Source organism: Falco naumanni, chromosome 13 (assembly GCF_017639655.2).
Source record: "Falco naumanni isolate bFalNau1 chromosome 13, bFalNau1.pat, whole genome shotgun sequence".
In the NCBI taxonomy this organism is placed as follows: Eukaryota; Metazoa; Chordata; class Aves; order Falconiformes; family Falconidae; genus Falco; species Falco naumanni.
This window is the reverse complement of record NC_054066.1, coordinates 11489854-11516635: the sequence shown is the minus strand read 5'-3', so window position 1 is coordinate 11516635 and position 26782 is coordinate 11489854. Positions and strand designations below refer to the sequence as shown.

Genomic DNA, 26782 nt, shown 5'->3' with positions numbered 1-26782 from the left:
TAAAAGCAGCACTAACCTTGGCTCACTGCGGCTCAGAGTAAGCACGTCTCCCTTATAAAAAGCTATAAAAAATAAAAAAACCCTGCATGACTAAACATCAGAGAACAGTGAGAATGATCAAACATATGAAGTAGTTTTCACATAAGCAACCATATTGACTACAGCTTTTCAACCAGATAGAAAAGATGACTATGGTGAGTACAGAATGGAAGTATATAAAACCATAAAGACTATTGAAGAAATACATAAAGAATGAAGATTTACTTTCTCTTCCCAGAGAAGAATTAACGTGCACCAAATGAAATCAGCAACTAGTGGGTTCAAAACAAAAATGACAGATCCTACACCAGGAAGTAAACTGTGTAATTCTTCTGTGATGTTGTAGGTGTTAAAAAGAGTTCCCATCAACTCAAACAGCTTTTGACAAATTCATGGAAGAAGATTCTACCACAGGCTATTAAAGACAAAATTTCCCCATAAAGCTTTCTGCCGAGAATGTCTTTAAGCCACAAGCCACTGCACACTGGTAGGTATTTGAGGGAGTTATGACTATAAATTTATCCCATTCTTACAGCAGATGCCTAGGAATGAGTATAAATCACTGCAGGAGATAAGATACACCAGGCTATACATCCCTTAGCTTTGATCCAACACACGGCCCTTCTCACAGCTGGCTCCTCTTCTGTCCCTCCCAGACAAGGCCTCCACCTGTTATTTCTATACACTCCACATCTAATGATTCAGTGCTGCATTCAAAGTGTGCCAGTATTCCAACTATCCATCTATATACTGTGAAGATAGCCTGTATTTATTCTGGTGAGGAGTGGGCTTTTTGCATTTAAATTACTTTATTTATAAAAAGTGTTCAGAGGAAGAAGTTCCTTATCAGAGGGAGAAAAAACCCATCCCAGAATGGAAAAAAAACATCCTAGAATGGAACAGATATATTTGCCAGATCAGGGCAGATTTACCAAGGTCCACAGACCTGCTTTCAGTAGACGCAATTTTTCCCCTGCTACAAGTTATGCAAAAGGGATGATATTTCCCCAGGGTAGCATTTTATAAAGTCACAACCTTAATTTGAGGTTGAAAGCCTCTTGCACAACATACATCCACACACTTCCCTTAAAAGGGGAGACATGCCCAGAGAAGTAGTGCCAGTTTAGCAAGTATGTATATGTGCAGAATATTTTGATTATTATACATATTTCCATTTAACTAGCTCCTCTATAGGTTTTCTATCATTAGCAAAAATAATTTTTAAAGTTTAATTGAGTAAAGTTTTTTTTTTTCCTCAAGTGCCATGTATTCCCTCACCATGCCAGGTATTTTACATGAAATCTCTTCCTTTTTTAGGTAAGTGGGTGACAGTACTTACCTGAATAATAGTCCCTTGGCCTGGCAGAGTCAGTAAATGGAAAAATGCCACCTAAATATAAAAACACATGTGCTATTAGAATAAAATAATCACACTGTCTTTCTTTATAAAATACAAATATCAAAGTAATCTTTCTTTCAGAGTCTGTTTCACGATACAAATATAAACCACAGGTATCTAAGAATTTTTTCGACATCAGTGAGACAATATAGTATTGGTAAGCTTGTAAACTGTTTCAGATTTTATAGTATCATCCCACGTTGAAGCAACATATCCATGTAGACTAGAAAAACGCAAACCTACCTAACAAATGCTCTTCAGAACATAAAATGAATAATTTCTGCACTGAGACTATACAATTGCTAAAATAGGGTTAATGCACAGAAAATTCAGGACAGGAGTAACACTGCACTGTTTCTGCTCTTCTACACAGGAGAAAAAGATGGACCTGTGTGCTGGAACATTCTTTCCTCCAAGTCTTAGTCACACAGCAGCTGTCACAGCAGCAGAATCGCCATAGCACGTTTCACCAACAGTACCATGGGTTTTATCACAGAATCCTAAAATAATTCAGTTTGGACGGGACCTCAGAAGGTCCCTAGCCCAGCTCCCCCTGAGCAGGGGTAGCTATGAGATCAGACAAGGGTACTCAGTCCGAGCTTTATCTTGTCAAGTCTTGAAAACATGGAAGGACGGAGACTTCTGAAGCTCCCTAGGCAGTTTGATCCAATGCCTGCCTGTCCTAATACCCCATCAGATGGCTCCCCCATGCCACAGAAACATGCAATACTGACATTTAACTGATGTGATGCTTTATGTCTGGTCACTGCGGTGGGGTAGGAAATCTGACACTTCAGTCTCTATTTTGCCACTTAAAACCGCTAACCATACACGACTTACAGACTGTACCACTGAACTGCAATAAAACCTCCTGTGAAAAGCATACATATTTGAACAAGTAATTTCCCACTGTACAAATACCATATCCCTGGCCAACCTGATGGCACAGTCATGAATAAAGTACTCGATCTAGTAAGTCATCAGACAAAACCCAAATAATTCTGACAGCCAACCCCAGCACAGCTGTCGTGACAGGGCTTAGACTTCCAATTAAAACACTGAAATTTTTGGGAGAGTTCACATACAAGTTTGCAGGGCTGCATTTAAAACAACTGTTAGACTAAAGATAAAATGTTTTTTAAAAGTAAGTATTACTACAGCTTTTCATATTGTAGTAAAACACAGTTGTAAGCTTGAGCATTCCAGTACCAACTTCTCAAGCATCCTGCACTCTTTTTCAAACTGTTGGGATTTCCACTAGAATGGATGCAAGTAGTAGAAATCAACATGAAAGCATATTGTGCTCTGGCATATTTTCATGGCTTCCTCACACTTTAAATGAAGTGACATTATCACTGACATCTTATGTGAAATGTTTTACTCTACATAAACATTTCAAAAGCAGGGTAAAGTGTATTCCTTTAAGTAAAAATATCTGAAAGACACATTTACTGGTTCTTATCATTCATATATAAGAAAAAGAAGTTGACTTTTTTTCTTCTGCAATCACTTTAATAATTAACATAACTTTAATTGCCTAAAAACTTCCTGGAATGGCCTGCATTTCTATATGAAAGACTTACCGAATTTTAAAAACAAAAGTGTCTCTTCTGCAGATTTTATAAATTCAACAAAATTACATACCTGCACAGGCTTTCATGATCTTTTTCAGAGGTCCCATGGTGTACATCAATCCAACAAGAATCCCTGCAAGATGCCCAGCAAAAGAAGTCCTACAAAAAAGGAAAATCTTTTGATTGATGGGAAGAATTTTTTGTAGGGATGCAAAAGGGGAAGTGCAGAGTATGTTGTAAGCAACAAAGTCCCCAAGTGAGACCAGGCATAAAGAAATGACTTGCATAGAAAGGACATAGTGCCAAGTTTTCTTTCTTCCTAACTATCTTAAAATTAGTAGATATATATAGTTACAGAAAAATATCTAACAGATCTTGAAGAAGCTAGAAACTAATTGGAGAGATCATTTTAATTCCTTGTTTAAAGGACAAAATTACTATTTTCCTAAAAGAGTTTAAAGACTTACTGAAGTAGGAAACTAGTTTTCATCTATAAAAAAAGTAAATCCACAGAATTATACTACAATGTCTAAGTGGGATCTACCAAAACATTTACAGTTTCAAGTAAAAGCATAAATACAGCACTACTGCCCCATCAATACAATCCTACAAGTAGTCTAAGGATGAATGCAGATCCATTAAACTTTGTAACACAGTGCATTCAAAATTAAAAGAATGAGTGAAATACCGATATCCAAATTATTTTCTATACATACAATTTCTATATGAAAATGGACAATGGTATTTTTAAAGAATGAAAAACCTCTACAGCCTTTGAGAAATCAATATGGAAGCACATGTTTACAGTAAATAAGATTTGCTCCAAGTATTGCCATGACTGTGGGGTACTCTATAAACTCATAAATCAATATTCACATTCAAATTAAAAGTTAAACTCTTTTCAGTTGAATAAGGTTTAATGACTACTAGTAAATCGTTCACTTCTATTATGAAGTTAGAAAAGCCAAAACACTGAACATTAAGATTTCCTAGTATGTGCAGTTACAGATAACTCAGTTCACTGGATTTATACTGGCTGTCCAAAGACCCAAGTAATATGAGCTTTTTTTCCTTTATAAAGCAGAAATGAAGCCTCTGTTTCATTTAGATAGATCTAAACATTATGCTTTTCACATTCTACTCAGAAATGCAAAAAAGTTATACAGATGACAGCATATGCACTCATCATAATACAGCTTCCAGGCATCACTAGTAAAACTGTACAAGAAATTGCATGTGTCACTAAGGGGGAGAAAGACCAAATCTAAATCCACTCTTTTGCCACCTACTTAACCACAAATATCTATTCTGCTATGCAGAGCTGTGGTTCTCTGCCTTAAGCAACCAAAAATTTTTCCAAGAGTAACACATAAACGATGATGTGAAAATTTATAGGCAAGAGGTAGTTACCAAAATGAAGTACCTATAAGGAATTAATTTTCCAAACAGATTTTCCAAATTTGTGAAGAAAACACGCCTGACTTGGAGTTGTCTATACACAGAAAACATTAAATACTTCAAAATACCTTACTCTAGAAATCACCAACATGAAACTGATTTGCCTATATTCCTGGCAGTATTTTAAACATATTTTACACTCATCTTGATTTATCTGAGCACAACACTGCTCCATAAAACCCAAAGTCAAGGTCTTTGCTGGCAATACAGTGAAGTTGTATATTTACACAATATGAATGATCAAAACCCTTCAACTTTAAAAAGTCTTTGGAGGGATAATTTCCACTTTGTATCTATTCAGTAGGTTAGTGTACTAAATGTCTAAACAGTATTAATTGTTTAATTATAAATTATATTCAAGGAATAAAGTTCCAAGCTCAAAACCAGTGAGTCCCAAAAAAGAAGAAATTGGGCAAAAACACCAGGAGGCCTGCATGTGTGAAGAAGGAGCTCCTGGACAAACTCAAACACAAAAAAGAAGCCTACAGAGGGTGGAAGCCAGTACAGGTAGCCTGGGAGGAACACAGAGAAATTGTCTGAGCAGCCAGGCATCAGGTCAGGAAAGCTAAAGCCCTGAGAGATTAAATCTGGCCAGGGACACCAAGGGCAACAAGAAAAGCTTCTATAGCTATGACAGTGGTAAAAGGAAGACTGGGCAAAAGGTGGGCCCTCTCTGGAAGGCCACCTGGGACACATAAAAGGCTGAGGTACTCAATGACTTTTTTGCCTCAGTCTTCACCAGCAAGTGTTCCAGCCACACTGCCAAGAAGGTACAGGCAGGGACTGGGAGTGTGCTGTAGAAGACTGGGTTCAAGACCATCTAAGAAATCTGAAGATGCATAATACGCCCATGGGACCTGGCAAGATGCACCCACAGGTCCTGAGGGAACTGGCAGATGGAGTGGCTAAGCCACTATCCAGCACATTTGAGAAGTGGTGGAAGTCCAGTGAAGTTCTCACTGACTAGAAAAGGGGAAATATAACCCTTATTTTAAAAAAGGGGAAAAAGGAAGACCTGTTGAACTACAGGCCAGTCAGTCTTACCTCTGTGTCTGGGCAAGATGACAGAGCAGATCCTCCTGGAAATTATCCTAAGGCACATGGAAAATAAGGAGGTGATTGGTGACAGCTGCATGGCTTCGCTAAGGGCAAATAGTGCCTGACAGATTTGGTGGCCTTCTACAACAGCATGGATGAGGGAAGAGCAACCAGTATCACCTACCTGAATTTGTGCAAAGCATTTTAACACTGTCCCACATGACATCCTTGTCTCTAAATTGGCGAGATTTGCATTTAACAGATGGACCACTCAGTGGATAAAGAATTGGCTGGATGGTCACACTCAAAGAGCTGCAGGCAACAACTCGAAGTCCAAGTGGAGACCAGTGATGAGTGGTGCTCCTCACAGGTCAGTACTCAGGTCAAAGGACTACAGACTAATCACTATCTTCTGTTCCCAGATAAAACTATTTGTTCAACAATTATTAGGTCGCATTATTTGTGGATGCAACCAAGGTAAGAACACCAGAAGCAGAAAACAGATTTGTCAAGAAAAACAAATCACGTCAAATCAACCAAAATACCTTCTTTTGACAGGGCAATAAGCCTCATGGAAAGGGAGAGTTAGCAGATGTCACACATCCTGTAAGAACGCAACTGTCTCACAGCATTTGCCTCAAAGAAGATTTAAAAACCTTAAACTCTAAAAGTACAGCAGATCCCCAAGTGGTTGGAAAGCTTGACTTGATACTTAACAGTGATTCATCATCAAACTTAGGATACGAATCAAGTGGATTTCTGCAAGAGTCTATTCCAAATATTTAAAAATTACAAGCTAAGAGAAGCTGTAAGGGTCACTGGAGATGGCATTACGGTTTAAAGCAACCCTGACAAAATGAAGTAGCAGTATGGAAAAAACAGGCTGCAATTCAATAAAGACAAATAAGGAGCTCTGAACATACCACTGAAATCATCAACTATACAAACAGGCTAGAAGCGAGTGGCAAGTAGATCTTCAGGACAGACCCTGGGGCGCACACACTGAATTACACAATAAAGCACAGATCAACACGTCACACCACTACAGAAAAGACAAGCGTTTCACTGGAAATATGTAAAAATGAGCACTATCTGGAAGTAAAATGAAGTAGCCTTCCACTCTACTCAGCAAATCTGAAGGGATCACAATCACTTAAGTCCACTGGAGAATTCCCCCGCAGATACAATCATCTTAAAATACAGAGAAGATTGTCACAAATAGGAACGAATACACTCTCCACATTCTCAATCTATAGGATAAGGAGTAACAGACATCACTCACAGCAACAGATTTAAAAACATTTAAGTAGCAGAATTCAGATTCACATGGATCCTCTATAATCATTCTTATTTTATAAAGAAAATAGACTAGAATTATTCAATTTAAGTAAATTACATAAAGTAACTGTTTTACACATGCAATTAATGTTCTTCTATCTACATGCCTTGGTTCAAAGCAGACACTCCTGCTTTCAATTAACTATATTTGAACAACTAATCCTAAATAATACTTCAATGTCACTCTTGTCATTTTACTACATTTTACAGTGAATTTTAATTTTCAGTAGATTGCCTTTTTAAAAAATTTGTATAAAAATCTTTCCTATAAGGCTGTATGCGTTTTATCTTTAGACATCTAAGTTAATGGCAAAACTACAACTGTTTTCAAAAGGTAGGATTATATGCCAAATTTAGAAATAAATGCCAGGGATTTTGATTGAAAAGAAATCAATAAACAGTCTACAAACAGCACAAAATAAATTGTATGAAGAAGTCTTGCCCAAGCATGTATTACAAAGGCTCCTTTCACTTGTATTATAAATCCCACCTCATCTTTCTTGACTAATCCAGAAAACTGAGGTTACTCCTTTTTTCTGGTTTTATATATAGTAAATAATCCTGGATATAATTAAAAACTCCTCTAATATCAGTGATAAAGCAGCCTCCATCACCAACTGATTCCAAATTACAGCTTTTTACACTAGTCATAAGAATAGCAGCATCTTGACTGGAATGTGTATTTTACTAGGTAAAAATTAACTGTTGTTTTTCAGTTAGAAAAATGAAGAAACATTCTCATGATGGCAACATGATAAACTACTGCCTGTCTTCCTGCTGGTTAATAAAGACAAATTGACAGATAATTATTATTTTTTCCATCATACAATTTTCAGCTTCTATTCAGTTCAGCTGAACTTTGAATGGGAATAAACCCAGGGTATTTGACTTTTTACATTGCTTATTTTTCTCTAAATGTCAATGAGCTTTATCAATATTAATTAATGTTCTCCCTGGAACCAAGAAATCCAAATGATGTCTCATTTAACTTGTTTGAAAATGTAGATATCCCCAGAGATCTTATTTATCTCAACCATTCACTTCATACTAATGATAATTATGCAGTATGTCTAAATACCATTTCCTGAAGACATTTGCCACCAAGCTGATGTGCCCATTACTTCAGAAAAGTCTTCTAAACAGAATTAATTATACTTTTTCATTTGGCTGTGTAATTTCCATGAAAACTGGTATCATGAGAGGGAAAGCCACTCAGACTGCCTTTGCTATTCACATACAAGAGATTATGACCCACTGTTTACAAGCCTCTCTGTATTAATTTTTACATTAATATTGTTCCAGTGTCCTTACAATGAATTCAAATGAATTCTTCACTGTTGGTGAATTTATCCTGGATTGTTTCAATTCGGTGTCAGTTGTCCAATTCAAATGCAAACAGAGCAAGAAAGCCAGCGCCTATCACTTAACTTCCCTACCTTCTTCCTAACAGCAAACCCCAGACTGGTAACCATTACTATTTAAGCATGTAATTCTACCACAGGGCAAAGCTACTTACTTAGCAACAAAAGTATGTCTTCAGCTTAAGACATTGCTGCAGTGTTTTGTGAAAAGATCCTACTTCCATGCATCTCTTAGTCCAAGGCTGCGCTAGGAAGCATGTGTTCACTTAACAAGCAAACAAAGGAGTAATATCAAAGTAAGGTACTACAGGAATCTAGATCAACTTCATTTCTGAAAAAGTTAATTTTTGAGAGCATGGGAATCCAATCTATGTATTTATACATCGTTTATTTCCAAACTAACACAAGCAGAGTCACCTGCACGTGACAATTTAAACAATTTGCTACAAAATTAAATCTTGCTTAGAAAGCAGGCCATGCTGGGTTTGATTGAGTTTTTTGGGGTTTTTGGTTGGTTATGTTTGTGGGTGGTTTTTTGTTTGAGTGTGGGGTTTTTTTGTTTTTAATGAAAAGCTCAGTATTTGTATTATGCTTACCTGTTCGACCATGATCTGCTTTGTTATTCTGATTTCCAGTGGATCCTTGAATCCAGGTGAAATGAAGCAACAACTAATTGTCATTGTTGATTCATTATCCATTAAACCGTGTAACATTTTCATTGTCAGCTATGAATGCTAATGACAATGATCTGCACCTCTATTGCCAAATGTAGATCTGTTGCTATTCTGCTGTGCTTGTGTCCTTGTGTGAGATAGTTCTCAATTTGCAGTCTTCTCTTTTTTTAAGATTAAGAACTCTAAAACCATCATAAGTTGCCAAAAAAAGAAAACAAGTCACAGAACTGGCTCAGATCAACACTTAACCGTACAGTTTATTTAGAAGTTATGAAGAGAAACTTGGAAACAAACTTAAGGCTATAACTAATTTAGAAAATAGAAAAAACACAAGGAAGAATTATACATTTTATGGACTGCATCATCCACGTATCCGGAAAATGTTTTCAGACATCTGAGTCAAAACATAGGTCAAAAGGAGGCCTAGAGAAATGCCTAAGTTAGTTTTCAGAGATGCAGTGAGCTACAGAAATCTTAAGACATCTTTGAGATCCTCTGAACTCCAGAATAGCAAGTTTCACTATTTCAACAAACAATGAAGAGAGCAATTCTGGACAGTCACAAACCTCAACACTTCCAAATGCTGAAAAAAACCCCACCTCTACCCTTCTCCACTCATAGCTTCCCACTCTCCCATTATTTTAATCCTTTGTTACTCTTTAACTTTCTTAAAAATAAGCTTGAAAAAAACTGTGATGTCCAGCTTCCAACCCCAAAGTGTCTTCTTTGTCAATCTGATAAATACTTGAGTTAGTTCAGAAACAACCTGACAGAAAAGCTTTTCCCTTAATAGTGAGTATATGTAAAGCACTTGAATGCAAAAGGGACAGATGACTTCAGATACTACATGCTCAATTCTGGAAGAGGCACAGAGATCAAACTTTTCACATGCCTGTTCTTTTGTCAAAGAAATAATCTCAAGGATTGCTACATGAAGCCTACGTTTCAATATCCTTACTTTATGGAAGGTAAAGATTAGAAAGGTATTACAGGTCTTAAAATTTCCCCATAACAAAAACATTAATGAGAAAGACATGAACTTAACTGATGCCAGTAAAACCTTAAATCCTCTCCTAGAACACAAATCAAAGTTTTCAAGAGCCCCAATATAACTTCTAAATCCTTCATTGGCTATGGATTCTTGGGTGATCCTGATACTTCATCAGTCCACTAAGGCAGGTCCAAATTTATTGCATGTATTTCTGACTGGACAGAAATCTGCCCCAGTTACTGACCTCTTACTTATTCAAAACTAAATTATGCAATTAGATCTACAAAGGGACACCATTTAATCAGACGTTTCAAATATTACAACATGCCCTGAGCACACAGATAAGCATGTAAAAGCAATGCTCTGAGAGCTACAATTGTCACGGTTCATTTCAAGGCAGCAGTCAGTTACTAATTAAATATGCTGTGTTCTAGGACATGAATTTCTGGAGATTATTACTTGTTTTCCATGGCCCCCATTATCATGTAAGTGTTGTGAAATTGTCCTATTAAGAGTGCATGTAACAATGTAGAAGTTCTTTAGATGAGGCAGCAATCTAAGCTTCCATAAAATTATGAAAAGATTTTTTGACGTTTCTGGACCTTCTATTCGCTTTCTACCCCAATGACATTTCTGCAGTAATGCAACTGAAAAACAGTAGCACCCAACCACTGAACTCATGTTTTTCCTCTAACAGATAGAGTATGGTAGGCTCACTGTTTTACTTCAGACAATGTTCTTTCATTATTCTAGAATAAAAACCAGTAATATTAAACATATCACCAAATAAAACCTATGTTCAGCTAACATGACAGTTTATATTTTTCAGAAGAATGTTTTTAAGGCACTGAAAATTTTGGGTTTACACTTGTAGTAACGCCATGGAAGTGACCTCTCAAGCTCACACTTAAAATTGCATTTGGAACAAAGTACTCTGTAGTTCTTTTAACCTACAATTCCTTGCTGCAGTCAATCAGGCAGTAAGTCATAAAGCAATATGCCCAGTGTTTAACATGAGTAATATCTGAACACTTATTCTGGTCTAGGAAATGTTCTATCTGCTATATTTTAGTACCTGACAAAGAATATGTCCAGTATTGCTCCCCGCTTTTTTTTTTTTTTAATTGTTTCTGAAAAGTAGGAAATTGCATATAACTGTAAATTTGGTGTCTGTACTTTGCATATATTCACCAATATGACTGACAGTTATAAAATATTATACAAGAAAGTTACTGATTTGCAACTAGAACTCCTGAAATGAATTGCCAAGGAAAAGAAAGGCACTGTTCTCACAGAGGCAGGGGTGGATGAACTGTGCTGGCAGAACTGGGCACACAAGAAAACTGAAGGAGATGATCAGCAAGATGGCAGGACAGTGAAACTGCATAAAATTTGCAGAATACTGGATGACAGAGGGGTGACTACAACAAATGGACAGAAGGAACTAGGATAGAAATAGCAAGCAAACTTTGGAATGCTTTTTGCTAATGAAGCCCTTGGCACTACAGTATATTAGTTTGGTTACTTTGATGAAAATGCATGTCCCTTTTCCTTGTCCATCAGCTTTTATTATCTTCCTTCAAATACTTAGGAATACCTTCTGGGCATGGTATTTCAGTTTTTTGTTCTCAGAATGTGCTCAGAATAGAGGGTGTTAAGGAAAAAAAGCAGACTGTAGCCTCAATGCTCCGTTTGGATACCAGCTAACACACACATACCTCATAATACATTTCAAACTACTTCAGGTATTTCAAAAGTCAGGAGGAGAGATCTGGGCTATTAAATACACTTACCCTGGCGAGATTAAATGAATAGCCACCAGCTCCACCCAACAAGCATATTTACTGGGTATCTGCAATCCAAGGACACTGCTGACTCTTCCTGGATTGTAATGGTTGTTAAGAACTTTCAAAGCAAACAAGACTCCTGCAAACAAGACAAAATCACATAAAGAGAGAGGTACTTGTGCCCAGGTAACAATGAAATGCAAACAACATTAACTACTGAAGTACCATGCAATTTCACAGCACCATGATGCATACTGTTGCATGCCAGAACAGCAGTTCTGAACTGTTTTTTCAGTGATACTTTTCAGTGACATAAAAAAAAAAGCACATATTTGTATAACAGCCAGTTTTAATCTGCTTTTTAATATGCCTACTCACTGTATGTATTCAAGTATTCAAACTACACAAATGTAGTTTTTAAATGGGAGTTCTGTTGAAATAATTGAGAAATTTATTGAGCTAAAAAAAATGTGCCATCAGCTGAGAAAAGCCATTACTGAAAACAAGACAGATATACATGAAGCTCAACAGTAGGCTCAAATTCTGAATTAATGGAAAATCATCTTACATATACTCCAGAATCACTTGTTTCTGAAAAAAAAAGTAAATAAATCGCCTTTAATCACAATAAATAATCATTCATTTATAATTGACTGCAACTGTTTTATCATGCAAACAATAGCTGATATGACAGAATAAATTCACATAATGTATTGGAACTTTCAAAATGTTTTTGAAAAAGTTCCTCTGAAGAGAAAGCTCATACAGTTATCTGGGGGAAAAAATCTGGAAATTTGAAAAATAAAAGATTTGACATGGAAAAGATCGTAGAGTTGAACGCCAATACAGATATACTAAATAAAAACATGAAAAGGTTTCCCTCCCCTCCCAAAGAAAACAAGATAGCAAAATTCCTTAATCTATTCAGTGATGTAAAAATTGTTATTCTAGGATCAAATACAGACAGGAATGTGTGCACGCACATACACACATGCTCAGGCTACTGCTGCTGATAAAACTGGACTTGTTCAGAAACTATAAATTTATTAAAGGAAAGAAACATTTGATAGCAGCAGCATAGTTTAAGAGTCATCTCCACTCAATCCACCCCACCCTTGGCTCACCAGAACCCTGTTTGTACAGCTTTGTGGTGGTGGGGTTTTTTTGTTTACTTTTTTTTTTTTTTTTTTAAGCATCTGCTGGAACTGCCTGACCTGGTATATTGTCAGGTTCCATCCAGGGGGACAAGGGGCAGGTCTGTTTCACCTATTTAAAATAAAATAAAAAAATCCAGGCATCCTAAAACTCTTAAAATCTCTTAAAGTGAATGGTTCATAAATACCCGTACAGACTAGCTCTTAAAGAAATAGTTATCAGGAAAATACTCATATTTTCTTCAACAGCTGTTCTGTATACATGCCACTTGCCCCAACTGAAGAGAAACTACCTATGCTGAAGGTCACATTGAGAATGTTGAAGGCCTAAGAAAGATCAACTATTGATTAGTTGATTGTCAGACCTACTTTAATCTGCTGCCTGAAAAATGGTCAAATGCATGTGCACATTGGCTGTAGACCCCATATTTCCAAGCTTCGAATATTCAAAAGATGCTGCAGAAGGTAAGTGACATCAGAACAGGCTGCAATACTCAATGCTAGACCTGAACTATCTACTTTGCAGAACATGTAAATTAAGCTTCAATTAGGTAATCCCTAAATAGTCAAAAGGCTTGATTTTTTGTGCTCTGCACAAATGGCTTAGTAGATTAGAGGCTTAGTCCCACTATCTTTTTAGTTCACTAAAATACATATGCTCCAGCTGATATTGTAGCATGGCTGATGTGAGTTTCTCTTAAGGAATGACATGAGGACCCCATCTGGCCCATCATAAATACTTGAAATTTTCACCCTTCTCATTCTTAGTGAGAACCAGTTGGCACTAGGCTGTTTTGAAGTACGGACTGATAGGAACATCTAGGGAAAGCCTCACGTGGACGGTGCACTATATAAGTGAATACCCGAAACAGATACTTCTTCACAACTTCCAGGTCTCAGTTTCTCATCCCACAGTCTAAGATGATACAAGAAAAGAGGTTCAAAAAGAATCTTGATGGCAGCACCTCCAAGTCGTTCACAAAGAATAATGCTAGAGAGCTCACTTCCCCCACAAATCCCCCAGCAATAGTTGGGAGTACCGTGTAAGAGCTAACCTTATAAAGCTGAGACCGGACTGAGTGCACACGTTTCAGTCAGTTTACCACTAATAAAATATATTCAGTGGGGTTCTGCCGTCACTGTTAGGGAACAGCAAGAGTGGACACTCCGCAGAGGGGTAGCTGAAAGGAGGAGGGGTCCCACTCGCGCAGTCCCTGGGCAGGGTGCACAAGGCAGGCTGGTGACGGTAAGTGGGGCTGGCCAGGCACAGATTCAGCTCAGACAGGGACAACACAGAGGATTTGAGCTTAAAAGCAGCTGCTGAGCAGTGAGGTAAAAAAAGGCCCCCAGCGAGGCTTCCCTCAGCCATCTCACATACCTCTTTTCCCATTAGTTGGAGGTCGGTCACAGCTACCCAGGATCAGAGCTGTCCTTAAGCAAAGGCAGCCAAACCCCTCAGGGGAAGAGGTGGCACTCAGGGCCCCTAACAGCCACCGTAAAGGCAAATATTACAACTCTGCATGTCTCGTTACCAAAGGGCAGGCAACCAGAGAGTCTGTTAAGCTCTGAATGAGCAACTGAATACCACAAGAAACCCTCAGTGGTGTTGAAACACCTTCCTCATAGGCTGAAATGGAGGGCTTGCCTTCTAAGAATGCTAGGTCCTAGCGACAGCAAGGAAAAATCATACTTCTCTAGAAGAGCAGTGCTACTTCTCCACTTGACTACAGATTCTTTTTAAGAGTTCACTGACTTGAAACTTTGACCTCCTAAGTAAGATGACCAGACCATTACTCGAAGATGACCAAATTCAGGTGCTTGGATGCTTCTAACAGAAGCAAACCTATGAGAGTCTCTCTAAAGACATGCATGAATAATTTGTAATCTGAAGACAGAAATTTTAAAGTGATAGGCTTTTCTAGAACCCACCTAACAAAAGCGTTATTTACATCAGAAAAAGAAAAGCTTCAGTCTTCAGTGACATTGAACAGAGAACTGTTCTACTGGGAAGATTGTATTTTTCAAGCTCTCAGGTAAAGGTACTACTGGTCACAAGAACATGAACTGAACCACATAATGTTCATACCCAGAGTACATGCTTTAAATTAGAAAACAAGTTAGCTTTACTAACAGTCACATACATGCATATAGCTGCGTACCTATCCATTTTCTTCATTCAACAAATATTGGTACATAGCACCTATAAATACTAATTTTACCTATGTAAACTGGACCAACTATGTGCCTTACCTGAAAAACCTACAGCACAATTCATTTCATACGAAGGATCATCCAGAATTTTCACAAGCATGAATTCCAGAACCATATAAACAACTCCAATCAGCACTGAAAATACTGCAATTATGTATGCAAACCATATGCTCTTAAGTTTTTTTTCCAGCATCATCCCCTTCCAAAGCATGGAAATCATGTTGTAATACAAATGCCAGTCATCTGCATGGTGGACAGGAGAAAGCAGTAAACGCTCCCAGTTCTTTCGGTAAAAGCCTTCATTTACACTGATACACACTTCAGACAGTGGCTTCACAGGATTCAGAAAGAGAAAAATATTCAGTGCAAGTACCCCAAGGGTAACAGAAGGAATGTTCTGGAGTCCCACTTGAGAAATTTGATAAAGTAGCAAAAGCAGTCCAGCATTGACTCTTCCTTGCCTTCGCTGCATTATTACTACTTATTCAAAGGAATGTGAAGATTATTCTGATTTCTAGTCTCTTGTTCAAATTCAAGACCATACGAATTCTGGAAATTCTGAAAGAAAAAAAAAGGTAACTGTATTATTATACATATACAGGGGTGGTTTAGACATGTTCCCATTGATACTGTGATTCTCTCAGAATTATTAAATAGTTCAGGAAGGAAACCAGTTAAAAATTCTTTTCTAGAGTCTCAGTTTTCAGGTTTCCTATCTTTGCTACATTTTTTTTCATGACCATTTTCCCAACTTTTACAAATATTCAGTACAAGCGAAGAACGAAAATTAAAATACGCAATTTCAAAATGTAACAGAGACACAGCTAAGTACTCCTAAATGTAAGCTTTGAAAATTCTTACTGCTTTCCTAGTGGCTAGAATTCAAAGTTTAGTTTAAAAGTATACAAGGAAAAAAACCAACCAACCTGTAGGAGAAAATCATACACAAAAACAGCACATAAAATTTCCAGCTACAGCAAAATATTCATCTTTGCCCTATTTATGCCAGATTAAACGAAGGATCAAAAAGAGCTACAAAAGTTCTAGATCTAGCTAGAAATAGGGTTACCATGACAAACTGAGAAAGGGCATCGAGCTTAAGTGTGCAAGCCGATAAAGAGAGGAGGAAGGAAGCTGCATTACAGAATATAGCACAGGGTGACATGGAGTTTCTAGAGACTGGAACCGCCTGCAGGAGACAGGAAGAGACACTGAATTTCAAGGAGCTTCTGTGGGCCACCTCATCTTGGCCACAATTGCAGGAACCCAGGTGGGTTTACCTCTGCACTGCTGGTTGCTCTGCTTCTATTGCTGCAACCAACCCCACAGCACATTTGCCACCATCCATGAGTCTGTATAAAGTATTGGCCATTTTTTCTCAGTCAGCAATGCCTAAAGCCAGCTTTCACCTCTGCAATCCAACTCTATTCACCTTCTCCTGCAGCAGTTCCTGCAACTTGTTGTAGGGGGCTCTATACAGCCACCTTCCACCTTTAACACTTCCCTAAAATATGGCAGGACCCATCAGTAAAAAAGGCGTATTGCTTCCCATTTTCTAGTAATTTATTATACCGTGGGGCCTCTTCAGCATGTCACCTCCTCCTCTGATGACGTTCCAAAATCTTTGCCTTCCGGCCAGTCCACGATCACTTCCAAGATTCCTGGACAGCTGGGGTTGCCTACTTGAGCTTGTTTTGTGAACAGCGACCCACTTACTCCATGTAGCATCAGTTGCATGACATGTAGAGAAAACCTTCCCTTTGAACATCCAGCCCAGCAGCAGCAACCAGGGTGCCAGGAGAGCTATGCTTCAGTACCAATCACTTCCAAAGCAGCTTGAACCCCTGTATAAATCACCAGTATCCCTTTTTCAGTTGGAGTATAGCAGGCCTCAAACCCTTTATATCCCTGACTCCAAAAGCCAAAGGGTTTAACGTCGAATCTCCTCCGGTGCTTTCTGTCAAGGCTCCACATAAGGCCATTCTCCCCAGCCGCAGTGTAGAGCACATGTTTTACACCTTGCTCTGACTGGACTGGCCCAAGGGTAACTGCATGAACTATCTCCTGTTTAATTTGTACAAAGGCTTGTCATCGCTCAGAGCTCCACTAGAAATCATTCTTCTTCCTGGTCACTTGATAGGCAGAGCTTACAATCAGACTGTAATTTGGAATGTACCAACCCACAACGTCCAAGAAAACTTTTGTTTTCTTTGTAGTAGCTGGTGGAGACATAGCTGTTACTTTGTTGATCACATCCATTGGGATCTGACTACATCCATCTTGCCATTTTATTCCCAAAAAATGGATCTCCTGTGCAGGTCCCTTGACCTTACTCTGTTTTATAGCAAAACCAGCTTTCAGAAGCATTTGAACTATTTCCTTCCCTTTCTCAAAAACTTCTGCTGCATTACCCCACAGGATGATACTGTCAATACATTGCATGTGTTCCAGAGCTTCATGCTATTTCAGTGCAGTCTGGATCAGCCCCTGGCAGATGGTAGGGCTGTGTTCCCACCCCTGGGGCAGTCAATTCCAGGTGTACCGGACAGCTCTCCAAGGGAAAGTGAACTGTGGCCTGCACTCTGCTGCCAAAAGGACTGAGAAAAACACATTAGCAATATCAACGGTGACATACCGCTTGGCTGCCTTTGACTCCAGTTCATATTGAAGTTCTAGCATGCCTGGTATGGCAGCACTCAACAGCGGCATGACTTCATTCAGGCCACGATAGTCTACTGTTAGTCTCCATTCTCCATTACACTTTCCCACTGTCTGTACAGGTGGTGAGTAGGACCCATCTTCTTTTGTTGCCAGAACTCCCAGAATGGTTTTTCCCACTTTTCAGATACATTTTCCACAGCTGAGATGCACATCTGTAAGGAGGAAGAGAGATTTTTTGTATTGCCAGAGTTGGTGAGCCATTTCATCCACTGCTCTGCTTCTCTAGGTCATTACTGCCAATGAGTTGGCATATGATGATGGTGTACGCCAGATAAATTTCCACCACATGGGTTGTGTGCATTAGATTTTGACTGGATCTGTGGGTGACTGTGTGTTGTTCAGGTCATAATAAAACATCTCTAGCACAGCTAACTCCTTTAGATACTGGATACCTCTTTCCACAGTGGTCCACATGCCTGGGTGACATATAACATCTGCCTTGAAGGAGTAAGTTTCCTTCATGCTTCATAGCAGTTGCCTCCAGAGGCAGAGAACTTCGTCCCTCTTCCAACTGCCTTTTCAGTGTCCCCTTCCCTAGAAAGCGGTCCCATCTGCTTGGCTTCCTACCCTCTGAATTCCAGGCTACTGGCCCCATTATTTCAGCATCGGATCAGCTAGGTGATAATGTGCTTATCTGGACGATGGCTGAAATCTTTTCCACATATCCCACAGTTCACTCAGGGATAGGTATTGAGTTGTTACCTCTTGTTCTCCTTCTTCCTCCTGCTGTTGTGGTGGCCCTGCTTTGTCCTCCTTTACTAAACAAGCTGAATTTCATGTCCATTGCTTCTTATGTATAGGGGCAACCGATACCAGCACAGCTTGGTCCTCTGGTTCAGCTGCAGTGCCTGTTCTGTCATCAGAACCAGGGATCTTCTTTTCCCCTTGAGGGTACTGAATAGTGTTGAACAGGGCTCGGTAGGCACAGGCCAGGCCCCAGCACACTGCAGTGACCCATGTCTCTCTGGAATCGCCAGGGTGACAGCATACTTCCAAACATTTGACTAGTTTTTTCAGATTCTGCACTTGTTCAGGGGCGAAGTTCCAAAACACTGGAAGCGTGCACTGTCCTAGCATCCCACACACCCTGCCACTCATAACTATCCAGCCTCAGAGCAGATCTCTGGGTGGTATTCTTAAATAGTTGTTTAACCCTAAACTAAAAAAGATCCGGAACACATTCAGCAACGTGCTGGTTCCTGGCAATAGGACCATGCTAGTTCCAGCATCCCAAGGATATCCAAAATTTTCAAATGGTACTGTAATTAGCCTGGTGGGGAAGGGGAAGATGTGAGAAGATGTCTCCTCCAGAGGCTGGCTTTCCAAGGAGGAAAGGTAAAAGGCGTAATTATTAATAGTTTCCAATAGATGGCTCCCGAAGTACAGAGGTGGTGGCAATGCTGAAGTACAAATACCAGATTAGTCTCACAACCAGCAATTTCATCATGAACCAGTGTTACAAAGTACAAGAAAATGACAACCTTAATCCAGCCCTCAGAGATGATAAATATCACAACAAAGAACATACAACAAGTAAGTTGTTCTTAAAAGTCATGCTATGAAACAAGTGCAACAACTCTTAAGAGCAAATAAATCAACATTGTGACCAGTGACTACTAAACCAATATAATGAATGCTTACAACAAATTTGTTTTGACACACTCTGGTGAAATCTGTCCTTATCTCAACACCTTGTGCCCCCCATTGAGTGCCAAAAAAGGACTGCTGTGGTTTAACCCCAGCCAGCAACTGAAGTACCACACAGCTCCTTGATCACACAGACCCCCACTGGTGGGATGGGGAGGAAAACTGGAAAAAAAGTTAAACCCATTGGTTGAGATAAGAACAGTTAATGGAAATAGAAAATATAATAATAGTAATGAAAAGGAAGACTACAAAGAGAGCGAAATAAAACCCAGGAAAGGCAAGTGATGAATGATACAATTGCTCACCAACTGCTGACTGATGCCCAGACAGCCAGTCCCCGAGCAGCGACTGGCATCTCCCAGCCATCTCAGCCCAGTTTATATACAGAGCATGATGTGCTATGGTATGGAATATCTATCCCCTTTGGCTGCTTCAGGTCAGCTGTGCTGGCTATGATCCCTCCTGGCTTCTTGTGCACCTCCTCATTAGCAGAGCATGGGAAATTGGAAAGTCCAGGACTAAAAAGTAAGCACTACTTAGCAACAACTAAAACATCAGCGTGTTATCAACATTGTTCTCATACTAAAACCAAAAACTGTACCAGCTACTAGGAAGAAAATTAACTCTATCCCAGCCAAAACCAGGACATCTACTTGCGTCTAAGCAAAAGAAGCATATACTTCCATGCAAGTTCACACACATAATTTATTAATGCCACTTCTTTAAGTTTTTCCAGTCTCTGGATTTCTCTTTAAATTGCATTTATGCCTATCAGAGCACTAAGGAAAGGATGGGAAAAAAGAAAACAAACCCTGCCAGCAGCCACAAAACAACTGTAGTAGAACAGAATAGAAAGAAATGTATTTGCTACATTAAAAGGAAATTCACTGCATTTTTTCCCATGCTCTAATCTCAGAGATGCTACATAACATCTAAGTCTTGCCCAACACAGAGTGAAAAAAGCAGAAATATGCTTTATACCAGGCCTCTTGAACCTAAAACTAATTACACTGGTGCCTTTATAAACTGGTTTCTAATCCTCACAATTTACCTACAGAGACCACAGCTGTAATCCCTACAAAGTTCAACCAAGCTAAGACCCCAAAATGCAATTTTATTGTTGCAGATAATTACCATTGTCAACTTGTGACTTTTTAATGTCAACATTACAAAAAAAGTAGTTAGATAACCACAGTTATCATTCTCTTCTTCCACATTACCTATCAGCTCTGATACCAGATATACCAACATCCCCAAACTGTTCTTATGTGCATCTGCCCGAACCTGAGTTTTCTCATACTACTGACAGAGCTACATTTTTTTCTACCACAAAACAGTTGACTTAAAAACTGTTAGAATTTAAAAGTCAACATCATTTAAACACAAGTTACGTGGAACCCCCAATATCCTGCCATACCATGTTGTTCAAACTGCCAACTACTAGTCTTACTTTTTAAAGTTTCCAACCCCTCTTTCGATACTGTTTAATTTCCAATTTAAATAATTTTAACATACATGCACCTAGGAAAAGAAACCCTTAAACACCACATATCCGTACAATAATCACGTACTACAACTAGGAACAGTTTACACCATTATTAAAGTAGTGCTATGTATTATAAATTGTTCCCAAGCAATCAAAAATGTCAGCCAAGACACATTATATGTTTGATTATAAAGACAGAAGAAAACAGTAGTTATTTGAGAGACTTCTGGAATGCAACTCACTTAAAATATATAGAGCTTTCAACTGTTTGAACATTCTTTCTCAGCCTCTACTCCGTTTATTAGAAGTCTAATGAGGCTTGAAACAATGAAGCACTTTTCCCTTTTTCTTTTTTGAAAACATGCCACCCACTTCAAAATGTACAAATTTCCAGAGCAGACTTGAAATGGACATTTGTCTTGCATCTAGGCTGCCACGTGTCTGCATTTTTGTCACCTACTCAAGATAAATGTCTGAACTAAACATTCCCGGAATTTGTTTGTTGGTTTTGTACTAACCAAGTGCAAAACATTTAAACTTTTATTTTTTCTGTGACAACCCCCCTTGCTCACTTGGCAACCATGAAATATTATGACTTCCTACTACTGAAAAATCATGTAATAAAGTAAATATTTTAGTAAATACCAGTTTTAAATGAAATGTTATACTGTCTTCTCCTATAGCTGTAATTTGAAGTTAGAGCAAAAGAATCTCCCTGTACCCTTGCTCTCCCCAAAACACACAGAACTACCCTGAAATTCTGATTTATGACTATGTGAAGTAAAATCCAGCCTATTGCCTTTCTCCTTAAAAGAAAATTACAAAAAAAAAATATCATGCCACAATGCAAGCCTAGATTTTTTATGAATAGATGAACCCATAGGACATCCCATTCCCACTGAGGCCAAATGCAGCTGCGATCTACAGATTTTGCTGTTGCCCACGTAGCACAACCTCATCTTCAGATCTGTCACCAACCTTCTCTCTCAAACTGCTTTGTTCTTCTCACTGCTTTGCAAAAATGATTTGCAATGGAGGCACTTCAGCATTGTGTAACTCTCCGCTAAAGGAAAGAAATCCCAGGGTTACTCTTCCAGTTCAGATCAGCAGTATGATTTTTGAAGTTAATTTCTCCATTGCTCCCACAGAACTCACTGTGGTTCCCATTGTGGATTGGCCTGAGTGAGCATGAACTAGTCTCTTTTCAGATGAAACTAAATCAGATGTGTTGCAGAAAAGAACCCAGTGCACTTCAGAAAAAAAATCAAACATTCAGCCTATGTGTCCAGATTAGAGCTAGACCACTGTAAAAAACACTTCAAACATGTAGAAGGTGAATATCAGATCCTGAGCATAAACAGATTCACGCTACACTACACATCCGTCTCAATAGGCCCATGCTACTTGTCTATGAAGATACAGTCTCAGGGTACAAAGACTTATCCAAGCAAAGATGGAAACAGAAACAGTTTTTAGGGCAAAAGAAGAGTCCTAAAAAGGAAGCAGAAGCAAACTGTACACCTTTTTACTATTGCCTTCAAACTTTGGAAGCAGGAGGGAAGGCAGGCAGGCATAACAGAAAACAAAACAATGCAAGAAAAAACTCAAAAATTTGCAACATAACGAATCACCCTGTTTATATTTAATATGTATGCAAGGAGAAGGTCAACCCCAAGCTGTCAGTTACAATAAACTTTGAAACGTATAGTCAATTAAATAGTTCATAACAAAAGACAAGGTTCTGACATAATTATAAAAATAATTACTTTATGAGGAATGACTTCTGAATTAATCAAATGGACCTTTAAAGGGCATAATGCACTTTCATTCACAAAGGGAACAATGAACTTCAAACTGAAAAAACACAACATTTCAGAATTTGGTATGAGAAGTCATGCATCCATAATAAAATGTTTTAAAATAATTTTGAGTCAGTAACTACCTTGCTCAAAGGAAAACACAAAGTTAAATATCAATATAAAATGACTGCATAAAGGGCTACTTTTTTTTTTTATTATGCCACATTTTGAATGTCTTTGAAAGTTTCCTGTGAGAATAAGGAAGTTCCTCTGCCTCTTATGTCTGTTTCAGCATGAAAATTGAAAATGTTTGGGTTTTTTTATTTCTTTAATCCTCTTAAGTACTACTAGAAAGAAGCCCTTAACAAAATAAGCTTTTAAGCTAACAACTTCAACTAAAAACTGAAAACTGTTCCGCAGCATATGCCAATTACTATTCACAATAAAGTTTACACATGTTAAACAATACACGCCAAGAATCCTTTTGGACACTTTATCCTAAAATAAATGAGATAGTCCCTTCTGTTCTTTCCTCCAAAAGTTAGGTCAAATCTCATATGCAAAGCCTAAGCATTTAGGCTTTCACTTGCCTCATTAGTTTGACTATTGCTATTTAATCTGAAAATAAAAATACTTAAAGGCTGCAACCTGTCCATCGATCAGCTAAAAATACAGTTATGCAAATTGTTTGATTATAATTAGTAACTTGCAATATCACTGCCAATTTTGGACTCATGTTTTCATCCACAAGAGAAATCAATGTACTTAATATATTTATAATTATTTAAATCAGAATCAATATACAAAAACATAAACATCAGAAGGAACATCCACCGGACTTTTAAGACCTACCATTGTAAAGACCAAATATATATTCTCTGTCATCATTTGAGACTACTAACATTACCTCTAAAATGTGCTTAACTATATTTTATCAAACTGCCTTTGTTTCCTACACAGCACCCACTTTGAATTCAAAAAGTCTTCAAATTATTCAGTCGGCTACAATGACACTGAAGTCACAGCAAGCAACACTTCCTTATATCACGCAAGGATGCAGCATGTAGAACCAATCAACTTCCTTAGACCACTCTCAGGGAGATATAAACTTGAAAGTTTTAATTCTAGCTGAGGTTAGGCTGATTGTCTAAACAGTCCTTTGGTTCTAAGGAGTTACTCCACCACCATGCACAGCCAGAATCAGCTGCACATCTGTCAGAACTTCCCTCAGAGCTAAAGTTCACTAAGCACGGACTGGAAGATTTATTCTGGAAATTAAATTATGCATTTCAGACACCTGCTTAACCCTCAAGCTGATATAATGCACTATAGGTGATTTACACTTTGGGCATTATACAACAGCAGAATCTGAACAAAACCAGTGATCCCAAGTTGCAAGAAAAAAAATAAATTATAAACGTTTAAAAGGCAAAACCCCCTCAACCCTGTAACAGCCGTAAGATGAATGTTATTTGATGTAACAAAGTCTTCAAAACCTTTTCGGTTTGTGAAAACTCGGAACAATTACTGACACCTTGTTTATGCTGTGATCCAGGAAATTACTGGAAATCTATTAATTATGTGACTAATCTACCACTAGATTCACTCCCTCCTGATCTTTCAGTTTCTCATTTACCTTTGGTAGGCAACCACAGTGGAAGTGGTTTGTTCACCTGCCTCAGAATCAACGCCTAATCTATGGTGAAAAGGATTTGCTTGTAATACAGACACTAATGATACTCCCTATTTCATCGTCTGGAGACAAAGACCACACCAGTCTTCTCACAGTGAAACATAAATCAGCTCCTGAAATGGAACAACCTAATAAAGAAGCTTTTCATGGTTGTAGCTTATTCTAGTCAAGAAGCTGATTATAAATACACTGTCAAAAGAGTAGGTTTTGCTTATGTAAGTTTTATATAAAATAAATTCTTCTGCAACTGCCAAATCAGTAAGTCATTTTAGTGTAAAACAGACATAAAAAGGAAGGATCTTTATAGCTTTTTATAATTTACAGATATCAAAGTCCACATTTTTGCAACTCTCCCTAGAAACTACTAAGTTGTCCTTCATTGAAACAAAAAAAATATCTGTTTAGGATCTATACAAAAGCCACACCAGCAATGTGTTGCCACTCTTTTTCTGGTTAGAAAACCCAGAAACAACACAGAAGTCATTTTCTCTACCTCTAAATTTATACGCCACGTATAAACACACAAAGCATTTCTGACCAAGTTACAAAGAAAAAGGAACAGATAATTTCTTTCTTTGAAGCATCAGCTGTTGCTGAACCTTTGTGGTGAGTTAGTCAGAATTACTTCATCTTAGTATTTTGACGGGAGATAATGGCCATATTAAGGCCCTTCCCAATCTTGTGGAAGGAAACCCACACAGAAGGGTCTGGCAAACACTCTTACTGTCCCCATCTCATAACAGGCAGTAATTAGTAGCTACCTCTCAAAACGCTATGATGCATCTTACACATAATTCAAGTTAGATAAGTAAAATAATCATAAATAGCTATATTGCTGTACTGGTGAAGGTGAAGATGTCACGGTTTAAAAAATAAGAACAGATCAGAACAACAGTGGACTTTCAGGCCAGAGTGAAGAGTTCTCACTTCACAGATGTTGTAACGGCCTTAATTAGGGTCAGAGGTTTGGTATTTTTACTTGATTGCAATACTTGTATGATCCTAAAACTGGGTAATTATACCAGCAGAGCATCCTCCTTTATTTATTCTTTAGATCTTTGTCATATAATTAAAATGAAACAACCAATGCACCTCAGAACTGCGCAGCATTTGGGGAAAATCTGTCTGCAGTTTGCAAGAGAAAAGGATGGGAAGCTTACTTTCTAATGAAATCAATTTTAAATAATATAGGTTAAATAGGTAATTCAGAAATACACACTTTCTAGTATTAGTATTACATTAACTCTTGTCAAGACCTTACATCTCCTCAAATTAGCAAAATGCAGCTCCAGAAACATCACTGTGCCGTCTCAGGAAATTAAATGAACTCGGGTATGATTAAATACACTTTATTATAAGCACCTAAACTACTTAAACTCAGTATTTACGCGGACATTAGAAAGTTTGCCAAATATAGTTGAGGTACATTTGTCACTTCTCCTTTGACACAGGTGCAAGTCATTTGCAGGTTTGATTTTGTTGGGGTTTTTTGAACTTCTGAATCATTTTAACAAGAAACAGATATAGTTCTAGTCACTTTTTTAAAAACCGATTATTTACACAACCTATAAACCCCACTGCTGTAGGGAAACGGGAGTAAATTAAAAACAAAAATAACGCCGAAGCCACCCACCCACACCCTGCAGCGGCGCATTAACGTGTCACTGGGCTCGAGGCGCCCCCCCCGCGCGCGCCGGCAGGCTCAGCCCGGCGGGCCCGGCCCCGCCGCTTCCACCGCCTCGGAGGCGTTCGCTACAGCCAAGTCCTACCGAAACCGGGGGCACGCTAAACGCTGTTACAGCGCGGAATATTCGGTATTTTTGCGGTTTTTGACATTCACTTCCGTCTCCATAAACCGCGCTCCGCCACTCCGCTCGCAGCGGCGGGGGACGAGGTCAGCTCGGCGGAGAGCAACTCACTAGGGGCCGGCACCGGTGAGCGACACGGCTTCGGGGGAAGCCTTCCCCAGCCCAGGCGCCTCTACAGCGCTTTCGCTTCCGCGTACCGGGCAGCCTCCGGCGCGGGAAGGCGGCGGCCCGCCGGGCCCGACACGCAGACCCGGGCCCGCCTCACGGCCGGCTGCCGCCCCCCGCCGGGGAGGAGCGCGCGCGGAGCCCCTCACGGCGCGCGGCCGGGGCGGGCTGAGGGAGGGGCCACGGCCGCCGGGAGGAGGCGCAGGGCGCCGCGCGCGGAGCCGCCGGCCCCAGCCCCGGCCCCGGCCCCAACCGCGCCAGCCGCCGCGCGCGCCCCCCGCCCCGCCCCGGCACTCACGTTCTCCGGCGCGCGCAGCGGCGCAGCCCAGGCCCCGGCGCCGCACCACGTGACACACCCGCCACTCAGGCGCGGGGCGGTGGGGGGGTTGAGGCCCGCCCCGCTGGCCGCGGCCGCGCATGCGCTGTGAGGCGGCCGGGC

General features: G+C 39.3%; 1 protein-coding gene across 9 annotated transcripts in view; it reads right to left on the bottom strand.

Annotated features, from left to right (window-relative positions):
• Positions 1-26729, bottom strand: part of RHBDD1 (rhomboid domain containing 1) — a 43807-nt gene extending 17078 nt beyond the window's left edge. For 3 of the 9 annotated variants that reach the window (XR_005830670.1, XR_005830669.1, XM_040613143.1), the window contains exons 1-5: positions 26642-26729; positions 15064-15582; positions 11666-11798; positions 3083-3171; positions 1379-1429 (exon numbers count right to left, since the gene is read on the bottom strand). Coding sequence is in view for 7 of the 9 variants with exons in the window: in XM_040613143.1 (XP_040469077.1) it covers positions 1379-1429; positions 3083-3171; positions 11666-11798; positions 15064-15496 (706 nt within the window). In the remaining 2 variants the exon portion in view is untranslated. Of the gene's footprint in view, positions 1-16; positions 63-1378; positions 1430-3082; positions 3172-11665; positions 11799-15063; positions 15583-17659; positions 19507-21856; positions 21940-26139; positions 26269-26289; positions 26393-26641 lie in introns of those variants that run through there. The other 6 variants (XM_040613149.1, XM_040613150.1, XM_040613144.1 and 3 more) reach the window with 5 other exon arrangements.
• Between the last annotated feature and the right edge of the window lie 53 nt (positions 26730-26782).